Below are 20,103 nucleotides of genomic sequence, written 5' to 3'. Positions count from 1 at the left end.
CAGATTTATCAGATTTTTATCCTAGGTTGCAGAGTGACACATTAGATTTGTTTAATATGTCAAGATAACTTTTCACTTTCATTTCATCATGACTAGAATTCTAATTTGATCATCTTGACCTTTCAATTGCACATTTTCAAAGTCAAGGTTGGTTTGAATAGTTCACTACGTTCTCTTTTAGAAGAGCAAAGCTGTCAGATAATCATTTAAAAAGCATATTCAGTTAGGGCATTAAAGCTGATAATGTATGTCCTTGCCACCTACGGTACGGCATTCATGTTTATTTTAAAAAAGCGGAACAGGAAGAAGTTCGGGCTATTAAATAGACGTTATCAGTCGCTATAAGCCCAATAGATGTGGGTCAATAGGGGCATACTACACCCACTAGTAGGTTTTATCATCTATACAAATGGTAGATCACCGAAATAAGGTATAAAAGAAGACAACAGCGACCTCTAGTGACCGTAGTAATTATGAGAGGAGCAAAAGCGGAAGTCAGGCACTGTAGTATAGACAAAGTTGTAGTTTAGTTGCCTAAACCTAAAGAAGTTGTAGTTTTGTTGCCTAAACCTAACAGTTTTTTCCTAAACCTAAAGAAGTTTCAGTTTTGTTGCCTAAACCTAAAGAAGTTGTAGTTTTATTACCTAAACCTAAAACAAAGTTGTTTTGTTGCCTAAACTAAAGAAGTTGAAGTTTTATTGCCTAAACCTAAATAAGTTGTAGTTTTGTTGCCTAATCTAAAGAAGTTGTAGTTTTGTTGCCTAAACCTAAAGAAGCCTTTTTGCTTGTGTTCAAAATATGACGTTTCCTTTAGTTTTACAACGTGTTAGAACGTGTTGCTTTTAAGTTTCACTTTTATAACGTAGTAGGCGTAGTAGGCCCCTACTGACCCACATCTATGGTGCTTATAGCGACCGATAACGCCTATTTAATGGCCTCACAACAGTCCAATCGGGTGCAAACACTGACATCTGGGCTGTCACAACTGCTGCGATCTGAAATGGCTGTGGAAAGCAAATCTGCATAGGCAAACACAAGCAGACAACACACACACACACACACACGCGCTGAGTCTGTCTCTGTTACAAAGACAAACACAGTGATTCTTATTTCTGTCACAGGGAGAAGTGCAGGTGCTGTAACCTTTTGCTGCTGGTTATGTCACAGTGAAAAACCCAGCTGTGTGGCTGGAATGACATACTGCAAATAGGCCTTCAGCTTCTTATTGGCATTCAGGGAGCGCCCCACGCACACACACACACACACACAGGTCCACTTCCTCGCTTGTCACCATGCATATTGATCAGCCCGTCCAGAGCACCATCTTGTGGACATTTCCCACTCTGGTGGTTGTCTCAAATGCCACTTTTGATTACATCCAATTAAACAACTGACTAATAAAGTTCAATCAAAAGTGCCGGGAAGTTTTTTTCTTTTCTCTCGAGACATAATTTTAATTATGAATCTATTTTTTGAGAATCAATTCTCTGTTATAAAACACAGCATCATTAGTATTGTCTGTCTCTCCTTGGCATTTCAGTGACACATACTGAGTTCTTATTTAATTAATGCTTCTGAAGTTTTAAAGCAACAAGCAGAACTCTTCTTTATTTATTTGCAGCGACAAAAATGACTAACAACTTTGGCTGACAAACACACAAACACACAGATCCAACTACCCCCTACCAGCTCATGTAGATTACATTCAGAATTCAATATGTGTGTGCTGGCATGATATCTGTCTCCCTGGGGTGTGTAGCGGTGCAACCCCACCGCCTGTGCCCGAGGTGCAGCCATCTGGATCACAGCAGGGGGCACCTGACACCTTAACACTGCATCTGCTACACTCTCCTCGCCAATCGTTTCCAACTGAAAACCTTTTCCTCTCCATTAGAAATAAACGTCTCTGCCCTGAAGGCGTTGATCTAATGCATTGCAGACCAAATCGTTTCATATTTGTTGATTTCCTGTGATTCTGCTGGCGTTTATTTGGAGCTTTTATTGATGCTAAAAGGGGTTTGCTGCACCTTTTCAGCAGCATCCTGCTTCATACAGTTTACATCTTTAAAGCTGCTCGAATAAATATTTTTATGTGAACACTTTTAATGTAAAAGGGGTCGCTCATATAGTGACTATACAAAATAGACTGTATATACTGTAAGAAGTGGACGTAGTCACCGTGACGTCACCCATTGGTTTCTGGACTGCTGCTTTGAAGCCTTGAGTTTGGCAATTTGGCCGTCGCCTTCTTGGTTCTTTGCGAGCAGAAGTGACACGAGATGGTGGAGCTAAGTACAACCGAATGCTGAGAAAGACATTTTTAGGCGACCAAAAGCGTTATAATGAACTTTCATGAAGTGAAAACACGCTGTAAAAGGGTTAAAGTTCTAAGACGAAAACATGGACAACGGCGTGGTAGCTACCTGTCAATCACAAGGTAGCCCCGCCCTAAAGCATCCCCTGCTTTATGGTCTATTTGACTCTTAATGGACCATAATTTACCAAATGAACATCATGCTGTATTGAAGAAGACTTGAAACTAGTGATTGAGACCATAAACTCATGTTTACAATGTTTACTGAGGTAATAAATCAAGTGAGAAGTAGGCTCATTTTCTCATAGACTTCTATACAATCAGTCTTCTTTTTGCAACCAGAGGAGTCGCCCCCTGCTGGCTGTTAGAAAGAATGCAAGTTTAAGGCACTTCAGCTTTGGCTTCACTTTTCAGACCCTGGAGTTTGCCCGCTGGTCGCATCTTTAATGTTTTGGCTCACTCTCATCAGCGTTGATTTCATTCATTTCAGCATTAAATGGCAGACAAACAAAGTTAGCGATTATCTGGTGAACATTCGTGGAGCAATTAGCAGCTAAAGAGACAGATAATTCTGTGTAAATAGGTAACTGTTTGCTAACAAATTCATCATATCGACTTAAAGGTGTTACAGCTTGTTTCTGCTGCCCCCAAGTGGTTTAAATAATCAGTTATTGCAGGTTTAATCTTGTCAGTACAACTACCTCCATCTTCCTTTAAGTCATCTCCACCTTGAGAATCTCCTTCTCAGCTTATAAATGTCATGCGTTTTAGTTTACCAGCCTCACTCGTGCTTCTCACCTTGCTCCAGATTTATTGACCAACTATCTCTGCCAGAGGTCGCCATGGAGACAAGCCATCAGCTGGGCCACTGGTATACACATGACCTCTGATGTCAAGTTGCTACAAACAGGATGCAGCAGCAGCAGCATGCTGATAACGGACCGCCGCTCGCAGGTGGAGCCAGAAAATCTATATTTCATCTTCAGGTGCAGTCCTAATAGAAATGACAGTGTGAAGCCCTGAAATAGATAGCCTGTACACGGACACAGGGTGGACGAAATATCAGAAACACCTGACAAGATGATTCACTCCAGTACGGCAACACTACAAAACTACAGCCAACTGATATAAAAATGTATGTGCATTTCTCATTTAAATTCTGGTTTTGTGAACTTCTTCATGAAGTTTTAATGATTTCCAAGAGGACAAAACTCTATGGAGAAAACACTTTCATCCTTACCAACAGCAGTCACAATGATCTCCTTTGTGGCTTCATTTACACTAAATCTGGGGCATGAAAATGAAGGTGTGAAAACCTTGAAGTGCATTGCAAAACAAAAACTCAAAGAGGGTAATGATAAAGTGCACATTGTTATATAATTCCTTTGAAAAGTTGCCTTTAATTGCATCCAGATTCAAGATGACGAACAACAACACTGTTTAGTAGAGAAAGTAGAGCTAAAACAAGTTGAACTATTTTGTTAATGGATGAATCATTTCAGACATTTTTCAAGCAAAAATGCCAAATATTATCTGCTTCCATTTGCTCAAATGTGAAGTTTTGCAGATGTTCTTTGTTATTTATGATAAATAACAGAACATTATTTTGTTTTGGACTGTTGGTCGTTTATTATAAAGGGCATTTTTTCACCATTTTCTGATATTTTATAAACAAAACAAGTTGCCAATTAATCTAATAAGCAGATAAATCGATAAGGAAAATAATGATTAGATGAAGCCAAGAGAAAGCAAACATTTCTACACAAAAGAATATTCATTAATAAAAATAAAAAATGTCCTTTGTTGCTGAAACAATATCGCAGTTGACACAGAGCACAAGTCCATCTTTGCATTGAATATACAGAATGCTTAACTTTTGTACAATAACCTTTTAATTTACAGCTTATCTGCAGTCCTGCATTGGAAGTAAACTGACTTTGTTATTTCATATGTCCAACATGGAGAGACGTGTACAGTTATGACAGTCCCATTTTCATAGTCCATTATAGCTGAGAGAAGAGCTGAGCAGCATTATCCACGTTTACAGATTCTTTTGGTGGCTCTCTGACAACCTAAAAAGACAAAAAAAAACATTTGAGTATATTATAAAATGATGGATGATAAATACAAGCTTTAAATATCGACAATTTCCACCCCTTACCTGTGTTTGTTTCTTTGGTTCGGGTGCAACAGACTTTGAAATGCTCTTAACGTCCCTCTGGACCTCTGTGAAGATTTGATTGAGGTTCTCCACCTTCTCATTTTTCAAGGCATTGATCTGTGAAGCCACAAATTACAGTATGTTGCTTGAGCAGCTGCAACAAAACGAAAGAGAATATAAAATATATGCAGAAAAAAGGAGAGGAAAGAAACAATAGACAAGAGATCTTACGTGTTTGAGCGTTGTCGTGACAGGTTTCGCTTTGTTCTTGTGCTTCTGGTGCTTGTTTGCCACTTGAAAGACGTTCTTTTGTTTTTTCCCCTTTTGTTTATTCTTCCCCATGTTACCTGAGGAGGAGAGAACGCCAGTCAGCTCATGGGAGATAATTCATTTCTATAGCATGGTCTCGGTTTTATCCTTACTGGTGTGTTTAACTGCTCTAAAGTGGTAGTTTTCATATTAATCTCACTGCTCTCTAAAAGCAGAAAGATGTTGAGATTGTTCCAGCTTCTCCACACGCCTCCGACACTCAGCAGCCACCTGATTAGCAACACCTCCTTGAGACAGTGAGTCATAAAACTCTAACAGTGTCAAGAGGTGCAGATGATGTATGAATAAGCCTAATTAAATTTGGGCATTTTTTCAATTTTGCAGCTGACCTTCTTGCAATTTCATGCACACAACAGTGTCTAGACTTTTACCAAGAGTTGCACCATAAACAAAACAAACCCCAGTTGTCTGACTGACAGTTACTTGAAAGGTTGGTGGGAAAAAAAGAACAGAAAAATATGAGTTACTTTTGAGAAAAGCACCTTCCAAATGAATCTAGTCCACTAGAAGTACCAGTAGTTGTAGTACTAATGATAATCGATCTTTTATACATGTAAAATACAATCCAATGTGCTTTACTTAAAGGGAAATTGGCCTACCACCATATATAAAAGAAAAGAAAATAGAGAGAAATTGCATTACTAACTTCCCATAATCCTACAGTCAAGTGCAGTGGTGAAAAAAGCCCTCAAGTACAATTTTGGGATACTTGTACTTTACTTGAATATTTCCATTTAATACTATTTTATACTTCTACTTCACTATATTTTGGAAGCCAATATTTTACTTTTTACTCCACTACATTTATTTGACAACATGAGTTACTACTAGAGTTGTTCTGATACCGATACCAGTATCGGAAATGTGTCCGATACAGCCAAAAATTCAGGATCGGGTATCGGCGAGTACGCCAGTCTATGCACCGATACGATATCCTAATTTATAAACCCAGAAAAAAATCAACTTGTATTATTCGGAAATTAATTTTTCTTCTCTTCCAAAACAGTAGCCTTCACTGTCCTGTCGCCCTGGATGCATCATGGATGCCACTGGCAACTACTGCCTATACATACATGGTCAGAAGTAAACAGCTGTTAAATAATAACAATAAGAAGAAGAAGAAGAAGAAAAAATATATATTTTATTTATCACGCTGGTATCGGATCAGTATTTGGTATCGGCCGATATCACAAGTTCAGGTATCAGAATCGGTATCGGGAAAGAAAAAATTGTATCATTTCTAGTTAATACTGTAGTTACTTTGCAGATTCAGATTATTAATACAAAATACAAATTAACTAATAAATTATCATGTATTATCAAAGGTCCCATATTGTAAAAAGTGAGATTTTCAGGTCCTTTACATTATAAAGCACGTTTAAGTGATATGTAAATACTGTTAAACTATCAAAACGCTCAACATACGGAGAAACACACACAGCCCATATTCAGAAACTCTACATTTGAAACAAGCCGTCAGGATTTCTGAAAATGAGCATAATATGGGACCTTTAAATAAGAATAAGAAAAACAACTAGATATTTTTTTTTATCACACCGGTATCAGATCGGTACTCGGTATCGGCCGATACCACAAGTTCAGGTATTAGAATCGGTATCGGGAAAGAAAAAAGGGTAACATTTCTAGTTACTACTGTAGTTACTTTGCAGATTCAGATTATGATTACAAAATACAAAACACAAATTAACTAATAAATGATCATGTATTATTATAGATTAAACTACCATGCAATATATACAGTGATTAAAATAATCTCCACCTTTACCAGCTGCAACATTAAAGTGATACACATGAATGCATCACTAATTACAGTATAATCCACTGCTATAATATAGATTATTCTGAAAAGGGCCATTCTGCATAATGAGTACTTTTACTTTTGGTACTTTAAGTATATTTTGATGCCAATATTTTTACTTTTACTTAAGTAAGATTTTGAATGCAAGACTTTTACTTGTAACAGAGTATTTTACACTGTTATTACTACTTAGTGAAGGCAACTAGACAACCTGACACTGATTCAACAGATATCATCATGTAGTGTGTATCACTGTCTTCTATTTATACTGACATTAAGTTTATTTTGGTCCATGTCAGACACACAATCTTGACTTCCATGAGGGAAAATATGAGTTCTACTAAAAGCTAGATGTAAATAAATATGAATTAAGTAGCCTGTATGTTGTAGAAGCCTTTAAATTACTCTTAAACTGTCTCCACATCTGGATAAACTGTAAATCAATTAAAACAACTCACAAATGTCCCGGATGTTGTTGCCAGTTAGCTGCCTTACTGTACACATGAGGCTATACACGTGTTATTATCATCATTTACTAATGAATTTGATTGATTTTACTAAATGAAATGATTCTTAACAAAAGGGATTAAAAACAGAGCGTTCACAGTTTAACAATTTAATAATAAAACAGGTATAAACAGACCTCTTAGATGAGCTGATGGCTGGTGTTGATATCCTCACGTTGTAGCTACAGGCTAGTAGGAACGTCCCCTCTCTGTGACGTCGTCAGCGTTCGACGAATGTTGTTGTCAAACATAGTGATGGGAATTTCGGCTCTTTTTAGTGAGCCGGATCATTTGGCTCAGCTCACCAAGAAGAGCCGGCTCTTTCGGCTCCCAAACGGCTCTTCATTTTACCACTTCTGCCTTTTTATAATTCAGCCAAATTTAGCTTTAGCTGTTTTGACCTATGATTAGTATGTGTGCACATATATCACTTAAATTATTCAATATAATTATACGAAACTTTATAATTTCCAGAATATCATAATTTTACATGCTGCTTCGTTTCTGACTGTCACTCATCTTGTCGCACCACAACGCACCTAAGCGCACTGCAACGCACCACAACACACCGCATCACACTCCTCTCTCTTTCTCTCCTCCTCTTCCTCCTGCTCTGTACCTGTAGACCGTCAGCGTGCCACCCCTCCCTGCTTGATGGTATGGTCATGTCTGTCATCACCTGATTGGTCGCACAGACATCATTAACACAACATTCAGTCACAGTCAGTGCATGGAGTGCCTGTGGCGCGGAGAAAATCATCATATCATTCGGCTTTGAATTAAATAAGAAAAGAAAAAGAAAAAAAAAACGGCTCTCGGGCGGGAGCTGGCTCTTATTGTACGTGTCCACGGCCTCCGTGCTTTCCACGCTCCCCATTCATTGTCTATGGTACATGTCCACAGGGGCGTTTTTTATCACGAGTGGACGCGACGCTTCCCAACATTGGATGCTTGGTGGGCTGTCGCTTTCCCTCCGTGGGCTGCTGCTGCCAGCTTTCAAACCGGAACCAGTATGGAAGCTCGCTTGAAAAACGTTCTTCTCTTATTTCGCGAAAATAGTTCACCGAAATGTGTTTCTGAAAACATTTGAGGCGGAAAATAAGCCGTGCAGTTGATGAATCTGTCTTTATTTTGGATCGAAAACCTTTCTTTTAAAAGATTCTCGAGAGGTTCGAGAGGCGGCGGGTCGCGTCGGACGCCCCGTGATTTGCATAAAGTAGACTAGCCCTCAACTTTATGCAAATGAGGAGCGGGCGTCGTGACGCTCCGCTTCTCGAATCGCTACGCCACGCTACCAGAATGCATTGCACGGCTGCTTACACAGACAATGAATGGGAAGCGTGGAAAGCACGGAGCCTGTGGACACACACCATTATCGTTCACTTAAAAGAGCCGGCTCTTTGAACCGACTCGTTCGTGACCGACACATCACTAGTCAAACAGGAAGAAGAAGACAACAGGCACAAATTATGAACCAGTTTTTAAGTGTTTGTTGTGTTAAAACAGGTGAGGAATAAAAGGTGAAAAGAAGCCAACATGGCTACTAGACTGCTGAAGCGAGCCGGCGTGTCAACAGACCTATGTGAGCAGCTGAAACGACACCACATAGAGAGTTGTAAGGACCTGTTGTCTCTGAGTCCTGTTGAGGTGATGCATGCTGCAGGGCTGAGCTACCAGAAGGTCTCAGAGCTGCTGCAGACTGTCAGCAAAGCTGTTGCTCCACCTGTCACCACTGCTCTGGAGCTGTGGAAGCAACACTCCTGTTTCTCCACATCTTTACCTGCTCTGGATAAGCTGCTGAGAGGAGGTCTTCCCTGTGGGACCATCACAGAGGTGGCAGGCCCATCTGGATGTGGCAAGACCCAGATGTGCTTGATGCTGAGCGTCTTGGCCACTCTGCCCAAGAGTGAGGGTGGCATGGACAGCGGTGTGATCTACATCGACACAGAGTCCGCGTTCTCTGCTGAGAGGCTGGTGGAGATCGCACAGAGCCGGTTCCCAGACCACTTCAGCTCCAAGGAGAAGGTCCTGCAGATGGCCGGACGGGTTCACCTCTTCAGGGAGCTCACCTGTCAAGATGTCCTCAACAGACTGGACAGACTAGAAGAGGATGTCATCTCAACCGGAGCCGGTCTCATAATCCTGGACTCCGTGGCCTCGGTGGTGAGGAAGGAGTTTGACACAACGCTGCCCGGGAACCTGATGCACCGCAGCAGCCTGCTGGGCCACGAGGCCTCCACCCTCAAGTACCTGGCCCACCAGTTCAACATACCTGTGGTGCTCACCAACCAGATCACGACCCACTTAGGGGGTCAGGTGGATTCTGGGTTCGTGACAGCAGCTCTGGGGAACACGTGGAGTCACAATGTGAACACACGTCTTATAGTCCAGTATGTGGACTCACGCCAGAGACAGATCCTGATAGCCAAGTCGCCCGTGGCTCCGTTCGCGGTGCTGAACTACACCGTTGAGAAGCAGGGCATCTGTATAGATGGAGACAGTCAGGAGACCCTGTATGAGGGCACAGATCCGGGTCTCCAGCCAATCAGGGTGCAGACTGGATTCAACTTCAACCTGACCAGACCTGTGGACCAGACTGACCAAACACTGTGACTCAACTTCATGTATATGTGTATATAATGTTTATTAAAGCCAATACATCATTTCACCTGACTTGTTACGTCCTCACTCATCACAGACTGCTGAAAGTCATCTACATGAAACGCCATCATTTTGACTTCATTGGGGAACTACTTCCTGTATAAATGTCCAGGGACACAGTGTAGATGTTGACCTTTTGTTTAAAACGTTTTGTCTTCTTTTTTAATAGAAATATGACCTTAAAATAAACTTACTTCTCAAAATATACCCTGAATATTTCATTTTCAGTGAGGAAAGGTGCACTAACATAACCGAATTAGATGAAAACAACACTTAAAAGCACAAAAGTTTAGATCTGTTACAAATACTTTCATTATTTTTAAGGGATCTAATAATGGCGAGGCATGCCACACGCTGTTTGGCACCATATTGTATGCCAAATTACCCTGAGGCCTACTGGAATTCAGAGGTGGAAGAAGTACTCAGATATTTTACTTAAGTAAAAGTAGTAATACCAAAACGTAGAAATACTCTGTTACAAGTACAAATCCTGCATTAAAAAAAGTACATAAGTATTGGCATCACAATATACCTAAAGTATCAAAAGTTAAAGTACTCATGATGCATAATGGATAATCACTTTAATGTTGCAGCTGGTAAAGGTTGAGTTCATTTTAATTACTTTATATACTGCTGGATTATGTTTAATCTATTGTAATATAATCATAATGTATTAGTTGAATATATGTTGTATTAATAATCTGAATCCGTAAAGTAACTAAAGCTGTCAGACAAATGTGGTGCAGTAAAAAGTATAATATTTCCCTCTGAGATGTAGTGGAGTAGAAGTATAAAGTAACATAAAATGTAAATACTCAAGTAAAGTACAGTACTTGAGTAAATGTACTTAGTTACATTCCACCACTGCTGGAATTCATGGCTCAGTACGTCTATGATTTAACTTTTTGGAAGTTACCTCTGCAGAAATTGCAACAATATGAAATCTTAAACACTATAGGCTACTCTAAAATATTATATTTTAAAAAATAATTTAATTCGATTAAAATGGAATTTAAAAAAAAAAAAAAATTAAGTTGCTTTTGTCTGTTTGCCTATCAAAGCTGCATGGGGGGAAAATAATTAAACAAACTAAAAGGGGGCAACAAAAAGCCTTGTAGTCTCGTTGACCGACAGCAGGTGGCAACATAACACCATCACAGATGTGTTCATCACAGCCTGTATGATTTTCTGCTAAACTGAGAAATCATTGTGCACTGAGCTTTACTGGCCACCAGGATGCAATCAAACTGGTACTGGAGATTTTGGGGAGACACATGAGGTTTTATAATAGAAGGATGAAACGATCCCTCACAAAGACAATTAATTAAATCTTAATGATGTTTGTTTTAATAATGTTCATGCACATTATAGCATGCTACTAATATGTGATTATAAAGTATCAGTCAATTCTTTATCAGTAAACAGTGAGTTGGCCTACTTGTGTACCTGCTGCAGCATCATCACTAATAGACAAACCTTATCTGTCTGGAGCTGTGCAGGAACCACCCAGATGACTCTCCTCTTGTCCTAGCTGATCAAGTTCTTGCTCCAAAGACACAAGTTATGTTTTAAAGGTCCCATATTATGCTCATTTTCAAGTTCATACTTGTATTTTGTGTTTCTACTAGAACATGTTTACATGCTGTAATGTTAAAAAAAAAACTTTATTTTCCCCGTACTGTCAGCCTGAATATGCCTGTATTTACCCTCTGTCTTAAACACTCCGTTTTAGCGCATTTTGACGGAATTGCAACGGAATTGCAACAGAATTGCGTTGCTAGGCAACAGCTTGGGTCCATGTGTTTTTTTTAGGACTATACACTGCAACAGGAAATAAACTGGGACACATTTAGAATGTTTACATTTAAAATTGTGTCAAGGGTCTAAATATTGTATATTTGTGACATCACGAATGGGCAGAAATCCTGACAGCTTGTTTCAAATGTAGTTTCTGAATACGGGCTGTGTGTATTTCCCTGTGGATTGAGTGTTTCGATACTTTCACAGTATTTATATAGGACTTAAGCCTGCTTTATAATAAAAAAAAAACATTAAAATCTTGCACGTTTCCATTTATGCGTCATAGTGCTATTAACCTATATATATCTTATACATTTATATCTAGGTTATTTCCATAGTGTTCCATTGTGCCTCAGCTGTAGCAGCTGTTTGAAGGTGACACACCGGCTGCACGCTGCTGCGTAATACCGTTACTTCCCCATGTGACGTTCAACTTTAGTTTATTGATCACATACACATTGACATGGCAGTGACATTCTCTGTTCCTGTTTGTTACTCTCTCATCCCTGTGTAAATATATATATATATAGAGAGAGAGAGAGAGAGAGGTAGAGGGAGAGGGAGAGAGAGAGAGAGAGAGAGACACACACAGAGGGAGAGAGAGAGAGAGAGAGAGAGGTAGAGGGAGAGGGAGAGAGAGAGAGAGAGAGACACACACAGAGGGAGAGAGAGAGAGAGAGAGAGAGAGAGCGACTCATTGATCCACAGTGTTGCAGCGCTGCGGCGCATCTTAACTCCTCCCGGTCATGTCGTCGTGGACATCATGTGTCCACCACCAGCCCGACACCGCTCACAGGGACCCTATATAAACCGTGCAGCTGTCAGGTGGAGGACACTGGAGGGACGACTCTCTTTAGGGAATTAACAGCTCCACATACTCACAGATCAGAACTGTAACCATCATGTCTTGGGGATACGCAGCGACCAACGGTGAGAAGGCTGCACATATACAGTATACTGTAATATAGAGGTGACTTTACTGGGAGGAATGGAAACCAGTGAATGAATGGAAGGACATGGGAATGTCACTGCAGAGATTTTTTTAATTATAGGCGCATTTTACGCACAAGCACATCACCATCATCACCCAAATTTGTTTCATTAAAAGCTTATATTTCATTGTGAATATTCTAATATTATTCTAATATATCTAATTATATGATTTTTTTTTTTTTTTTTAAAGGACCAGACAAATGGGCTGATAACTTCCCTATCGCCAATGGACCCCGCCAGTCTCCCATTGACATCGTACCTGACTCATCTTCCTACGACTCTGGGCTGAAGCCTCTCAACCTGAAGTACGACCCCTCCACCTGCCTGGACATCCTCAACAACGGACATTCCTTCCAAGTGTCCTACGTAGATGACACCGACAGCTCAAGTTAGTGCCACATTAATATTGCATGAACAGTTCAATGCAAGAAAAATGCAGATTCTTGCAAATATATTGCAAAATATTACAAATGCATTGTAATATTTCGTCTTAAACCTGGGAAAAAAATGCAAGAAATACATATTCTTGCATATATATTGCAAAATATTACAAATTCATTGTAATATTTCGTCTTAAACCTGGGAAAAAAATGCAAGAAATGCATATTCTTGCATATATATTGCAAAATATTACAAATGCATTGTAATATTTCGTCTTAAACCTGGAAAAAACACAATATCAATATTATTAATATTGTATGAATACAGTTCAATGCAAAAAAAATGCAGATTCTTGCAAATATATTGCAAAATAATACAAATGCATTGTAATATTTCGTCTTAAACCTGGAAAAAACACAATATTTTCTTATATTTGCAATTATTATTTCAATGTTTGTAGATGTAATAGAGGAGCTATAAGAGTATTAGATGCGCAAACAAAGGGAATCAATATCCTCGTGATGATTTATGGGATGCAGCAACCTGCACAATGCGGCAGTCAGGTTTAATGCTCCTGTGTGTTAACAGCAGCTCTCAAAGTAATGTTTAATTTTGATATATATGATTATTTTGGCAGTTTTGTTTTACATGCATTTTCTTTAATAAAATATTTTTTGGTGCCTTTTCTGCAGGGGCTCGATTCAAAAAGGTTATTGTTAGACAAAGCTAATTGAATTGGTAATGTAACCCCGACTAAACCTTTCCCACGCCAACTCCTTTCTGCTGTAGCAGTGAGGTCAACAACGAAGGTTACACTGCAAACAAACCTTGTTTGGTTGACTGTTAATGTGCCAAATGTGCGTGAGAGTGAGTTACCATAAAGACGCTGTTTTTTTTTCCAAAATGGAGATTGCATTGTTTCTCTCTATTTTTGTTTTATTTCATTGAGATTTTTTTTCAGAAAAAAGGATTTAGGATTTGGATTATTTTGGGTTGACTGTCCTTTAGCTGATCTGATAAAAGATAAAAAGAATATGGTTACATAACCAACACAATCATGGATTATTTTCTAGTGGATTTACATCAAAAACAAAAGCACTTTATTCTATAAGAATATGAGCTATAGATGAGTTAGAGCCTCTTAAGTCTCCCTTCACTGCTCTTATTCTAAATAAAGGACAAGCTCAGTTTGCATGTCATGGTCATGCATCATGAGTGTGAACAGTGGAAAAGATGAACAGCCTCCAACACACCCTCAGATTGCTTTAAGATTAGTTCTGCACCCTCTTATTGTTTGAGGCCGACTGCTGAGAAACAAATAGTGTTTGGAGAGGGCAGTGCGTTTCGTAACATTGCACCAGAAATAGAACAATATACAGGATTATCTACTGCAAAATAGATGCATTATGTAACATTGGGAGGAGGTTTGATGTTAACAATACCTGGACATCATTTAGGGCTGAATGTAGCCCTCAATTTGAACAGAGCTTACACAACAGGATCTGAGTCGGCTCCCATGAAATAGGAAGTCTGCCACATAGTGTGTACAACTCACATCTTATTCATATTGTTAACCTGTTTGTCTTTGTTTCTGCTCAGAACAACATTTCCTTCCAAGTAGGATGTTTTATCGTTTTATAACAAAGTCTCATCATGGCTGACGTTCAGTGTGGGATGAACTGATGGGTGGATGTTTGTTTGTCCTGCAGCTCTGAGGGACGGACCCATCTCAGGAGTCTACAGGCTCAAGCAGTTTCATTTCCACTGGGGTGCTTGTGACGACAAAGGCTCCGAGCACACCGTAGCCGGGACCAAGTATCCTGCTGAGGTACGGAGCCATTATCATGATCATGATCCTCAGACAGCTGTTGTTCTGACAGATTGAGGTTGACATACAGTAACAAGGAAGAAAAAGGCAGATTAGAGTTTTTAAATTGTATTTGTATTGTAGGTTGACTCTCAGATTAAAGTTAGGCCCAAGTAGAGAACTAATTTCTTTGCCCCAGTTCACTAACTTCCACTCAAAGAGTAGCATCTTTTTTTGCTTGTTATCTGCAGTTTTTGGGTTGATTTCTAACTCAACCAATAAAGTTATTTAACCTCAGAGAAGGTTTGTATGAGTAAAGCTTCAATCTGTGAGCAAGTGAATGCGGTTGTTCTCCTTAAATAAATACATTTTTATTACTTTTTTTAATGAAAAAGCTTTCAAAATGTTGAGTGAAGGTATTGTCTTACAGCATTACATTTGTATCCGCACCCATATGTTGATCAAAAATTAGGACTGTCAATCGATTAAAATAGTTAAATGCAAATATTTACTTGTTCAAAATGTACCTTAAAGGGAGATTTGTCAAGTATTTAATACTCTTATCAAAATGGGAGCGGGTAAATATGCTGCTTTATGCAAATGTATGTATATATTTATTATTGTAAATCAACTAACAACACAAAACAATGACAAATATTGTCCAGAAACCCTCACAGGTACTGCATTTAGCATAAAAAATGTGCTCAAATCATAACATGGCAAACTCAAGCACAACAGGCAACAACAGCTGACAGTTTTTCCTAGCCGAAGTTTAGCATAAGTTTGGAGCGTTATTTCCTTCCCGAAAAAGCTAGTATGACATAATTGGTACCAATTCATTATCTTCAGTCTAGCTTTAAAACTGAGCCCACTACACCCTAAAAATCGCAAGTTACGTTAATACGTTAAAGAAATTAGTGGCGTTAAAACAAATTTGTGTTAACGCGTTATTATCGCGATAACTTTGACAGCCATATAGTTAAGTTTTTTTGAAGCAAAATAAACTACTTTTCAGTTCAATATCTACTGTTTGATAACAAAAATAAACAAGTTTATTTACGTAAATTAATTGCACTAAAGGCCCAGTTAGCAGATAAGAAATTACAAGATTTCCACAGTTCTGAAAATGGATCCTAAGAATAATATTACTTTAGAAGGACTTTGTTTTTTATTTACGTGTTTCATTTATTCGCAGCTCCATCTGGTGCACTGGAACACCAAATACGCAAGTTTTGGTGAGGCAGCTAGCAAGCCTGATGGGCTCGCTGTTGTTGGAGTATTCCTGAAGGTCAGTAGGTTAAAGCACGTTGTTCAGTACCACTGTAATCTGCATAATACACTGCATACTTGCACTGCAAATGTACTGTTTGCTGATGATTTATTATTTTTCAGATTGGTGCTGAAAATGCCAGTCTCCAGAAGATTCTTGACGCCTTTAATGACATCAAGTCCAAAGTAAGTTTCTATAGAAAAAAAACACATTCTCTTGCATTCGATCATTTATTTGATTTATTTGACTGACCTTCTTCAAATTCTTTATTGTTTTCAGGGCAAGCAGACCACTTTCTGTGGTTTCGACCCCTCTACCTTGCTCCCTAGTTGCCTAGACTACTGGACATACGACGGCTCCCTGACCACGCCCCCTCTGCTGGAGAGCGTCACCTGGATTGTCTGCAAAGAGCCAATCACTGTCAGCTGTGAACAGGTATGGCTGCAGCTCACAGAGCCCATTCAGTAGCAGCAGCAGCATTGGCTGCATGCCCGCGGTCTAGAATAGCCCTGTCTTCAAATCCTCTCTTACGCTACGATCTAAATCAAGGACTTAATTGTTCAGATTAGCTGCGCGGCTGAAACGAGAAGAAGAAATCTCTGTAATGGGAGGAGAGGCAATACAGCAGCCTATTTCACTTTCAAGAGAATGGTGGCAAATGAGAGTTCACATAGATGCTGTTGCGTTACCACAGTATTGCTGTTTCAGTATGAGAGTCAACAGGAAATGTCTACCCACATATGCATCTTAGGCAAAGACACTTAGCTTCAGTCAGTGGGAGATTTCATCCTTTACTAACCACAGTAGACATCAACAGCATTTACTAAGTATTTACTGCTAAAATTACCCCTAATCCTACCACTGAAACGGATATTTGACTTCTAACCACCCGTTAATCTGAGCTAACAGCCTCTCTAGGCAGGTTTGTCCTTGTGGTTTTAGTCTTAAGGCCATGTGAGAATGTTCAAATGTTTATTTCATGGTGGCAAGTAGGTTTCTCAAGGGTAAACATGTGAGACGTGTTGACACAACCTTTAGACTTGGTGCCACATTAAGCCGGTCAAGCAGATAATGACAAAGTAAGTCATTCATATAAAGTAATATGTGTCATTAGTTCATGGTTTCTAAACAGATAATACAACATTTTTGAAGTATTTTGTCCCCAGTAGTGAATAGTTACCCAATGTGTACATTATACTTATGTGGCCGAAGTAATGTAATTACCACGGACTAATTCATTATCCAGAGTTAATAATGAATCCCTTTAGGTCATCTGACACCACCATGCTGTAGCAGCTGACTGTTTTTTCTTGCCCTGCTTTGACTCTTTGAGGAATGGCTTATTTGTTTTCTTGCCACTTTCATGTCTATATGGTAAATATGAAGCTAACTCTAGCAGCTAGCAGCCATTTCTGGAAATACCCTTATCCGTTCTCCGAGAGTTAGATGAGAAGATCAATACCACTTTAATGTCTGTTTGCTAAATAGAGTGGTGCAGAAATGAGTCATAAAACCCGGAAATGAGTTTGCATTTTAGCACTTCCGGTTCCCTCGTCTGAAGGTCAATGTTTTTTTTCTGCAATAATCCAAAACCCAATGGAAAAATCCAGTTGGCTTTTTGTCGAGGGAACCCGGGAGATGCTATCTTCCTGGTTGGCCTACAAAAATATGTCTTCCCTGCAGCACTCTATAGAAAGCTAAAAAACTGAACAAATTGTCAAACTATTCCGTTAAGCATCAACAATACGGCTGCTAATCCAAAGTACAAGGGTCTGAATTGAAGTCAATGTTACTGCAGTGAGACTAGTGATGTGTTTGCTGAGTGACAATCACAGGAGGTCAGCAGGAATGACTAACGCGACTGTCTTCTCCCTTTTCACAGATGGCCAAATTCCGCAGCTTGCTCTTCTCCGCTGAGGGTGAGGCCGAGTGCTGCATGGTGGACAACTACCGCCCTCCCCAGCCGCTCAAGGGTCGCCCCGTCCGTGCTTCCTTCAAGTAAAATCCCTTCCCCCCCCTGTTTGCCCTTTCTGCCCTGTTGCCCTCTCCCTTCCCCCCGCCCTTTAGTCAGAGTTACTTCTCTTGAAGTGAGCCACGAAGCACACATATCTCTCTCCATCCAATTTTTAAAAGAAATTAAATTCCTCTTCTGTGGCCCATTGCTTTTAAAAGGCTGTGCCGTCTAACTGTGACATGAAGCACTTGCACTTGCAGGATTTGCATCTCTGTATTTTAATGTGTGTGAAAAAGCCAGCAAAGATGCCCTGTTATAATTTATTCTATAAGACAAACACTTCACAATGGCTGCGACACGTTTACTAGGACTCAGCAGCCGGTGCCAATGTTTTCAGAGACATTGCAAACACCACGAGAATGAAAAATGAAGATGAGCCTTAGTCAAAATGGTGCTCGAGAGCCAGCAGAAAGCTAGTCGCGGCAGGCGGGGGGGAGGATGAAACTACCATCACCATCTGTGAGGAGGGTACGGTGCAGATAAAAAGACGCACACACATACACTCCCTGTGCCAGTCTGTCTGTAATCTCTGACTGACTGCCAGCCTCTGCATCACAGCAGCTTAATGAAACGCTGCAGCCGCCTCCATCACAACCGATTGACTCAGAAAATCCCCCTCTGGCACCCACACAAACACACAACATGGTACGCACAGTCGAATGCAGACACGATGCCTATAGGCGCTGACCTGCTTATTGATCTGAATTCAGCGTAGAGCAACAAAGGACAGGCTGCTGCTAGTGCTAGACACCGAACATCATGACAATGGCTTATTTCTCTTATTTTTAAATCTTCAAATGTGATTGTCATTCCATGTTGTGCTTTTATTAGTATTATGGATTTTTTTTCTTCAGTCTTAAGTGATTCCTAAATTATGTTTTTGTAAGCAAAAGCTCATCTGCATTTTTGATGCCCTGACGATATAGCAATAGAGAGGAATTATCCTCCTTTTTCAAAATGAAATGTGTAAAGGAAATTTCTTTGTGTTGTTTTGAAAAACGCCAGCGTGTGGAGTGCTAAAGCTTAAAACGCACAGTCGCCATGTGGGCGAAGCCATAACAGCTAATGCACAAAGCCAAGGAATAAATTACCCTGCCAAGGACGACGAGGAAGAAAAGAAGCTACCAAGAGATCAGATCATAGTGTCAGGCCCTGTATAGGAGAAGAGTTAACAAAAGACCACGAGAGGACCTTCTGAAACGATAAAGAAAGATTGTAATTAACATAAAAAAGGAAAAAATGCCTTATGCCAATCATTGTTAGGGCCGTCCTATGTGTTGTTGTCATTCTATTTTGGAAGTGGACGTTTTACTAGTTAAATAAATATATTTTATGACTAACAAGTGTCGAGTGTTTTTCTTCTTTCCATACAATTCAGAAAAATCCTCCATATCAGTTGCTGTATGATGTTTTTTTTGCCATTATTACCCATTTGAGTTGTATATTCATTAGTCAATCTGACTTTCAAGTCTTCTTTGCAGCTCCATTTTCACATATCAACACCTGAAACCCAACAGGATTAGAATTACACAATCCCAAATGACATGCTGGTCCAAAACTAAAGTGTAAAATGACTCTTCTATGTATCCTATATCTAAATATTTTCACGTCTGGGTTGTTTTATCATATATTTCTCAGCCAAATCATTTTAAAATTAAGGAATGCATCAAAGAGACAGATTGTTGAACACCCAATTTGCAGTATGTGCTTGAAATATAGGCTACGCTGACTGGTGACGTTAGCCTATCTTATCTCAAAGGTGGGGAAATTCACCTTTAAACGTCTCCGAAGATAAGCTCAAACTGCTCATGCAGTGTGGTGTCACTGATGTCATCATTATTAACGAAGAAATTAGATGTTATCAAACTTCCTGTTTGCACCATGGCAAACATCTACACAATGTATGCGGCTGCAAGGGTGCAATAGTGCAATAGCCTATGCAGTGTTGGAGGAAGTACTGATCCTATCTTAAAGGGATTTTTTGACATTTTGGAAATACACTTTCTTGTGGGGAGTTAGATGAGAAGGTCGATACCACTCTCATGTC

At 39.6% G+C, this 20,103-nt stretch overlaps 3 protein-coding genes across 3 annotated transcripts; 2 read left to right on the top strand and 1 right to left on the bottom strand.

Annotated features, from left to right (window-relative positions):
- Nucleotides 1-3,692: 3,692 nt before the first annotated feature.
- Nucleotides 3,693-7,388, bottom strand: rbis (ribosomal biogenesis factor). The gene is made up of 4 exons (XM_037756867.1): nt 7,268-7,388; nt 4,707-4,822; nt 4,476-4,592; nt 3,693-4,386 (listed from the first exon to the last, which is right to left on the bottom strand). The coding sequence occupies exons 2-4, from the start codon at nt 4,815-4,817 to the stop codon at nt 4,318-4,320; spliced, it is 297 nt and encodes a 98-aa protein (XP_037612795.1). The 5' UTR covers nt 4,818-4,822; nt 7,268-7,388; the 3' UTR covers nt 3,693-4,317.
- A 1,156-nt stretch (nt 7,389-8,544) lies between these two features.
- On the top strand, nt 8,545-9,984 carry rad51b (RAD51 paralog B). Its single transcript, XM_037756865.1, has one exon. It carries the CDS (start codon nt 8,667-8,669, stop codon nt 9,741-9,743), a length of 1,077 nt encoding a protein of 358 aa, XP_037612793.1. The 5' UTR covers nt 8,545-8,666; the 3' UTR covers nt 9,744-9,984.
- Nucleotides 9,985-12,352: 2,368 nt separating this feature from the next.
- Nucleotides 12,353-19,399, top strand: LOC119480534 (carbonic anhydrase 1). Its single transcript, XM_037756866.1, has 7 exons — nt 12,353-12,521; nt 12,775-12,972; nt 14,675-14,793; nt 15,968-16,060; nt 16,165-16,227; nt 16,322-16,477; nt 17,925-19,399. The coding sequence occupies exons 1-7, from the start codon at nt 12,494-12,496 to the stop codon at nt 18,042-18,044; spliced, it is 777 nt and encodes a 258-aa protein (XP_037612794.1). The 5' UTR covers nt 12,353-12,493; the 3' UTR covers nt 18,045-19,399.
- Nucleotides 19,400-20,103: the final 704 nt, after the last annotated feature.

The sequence above is a fragment of the Sebastes umbrosus genome, chromosome 21 (genome assembly GCF_015220745.1).
Source record: "Sebastes umbrosus isolate fSebUmb1 chromosome 21, fSebUmb1.pri, whole genome shotgun sequence".
NCBI lineage: Eukaryota > Metazoa > Chordata > Actinopteri > Perciformes > Sebastidae > Sebastes > Sebastes umbrosus.
Note: the sequence above shows the minus strand (reverse complement) of the source record. Positions and strands in the feature narration are given on the sequence as shown.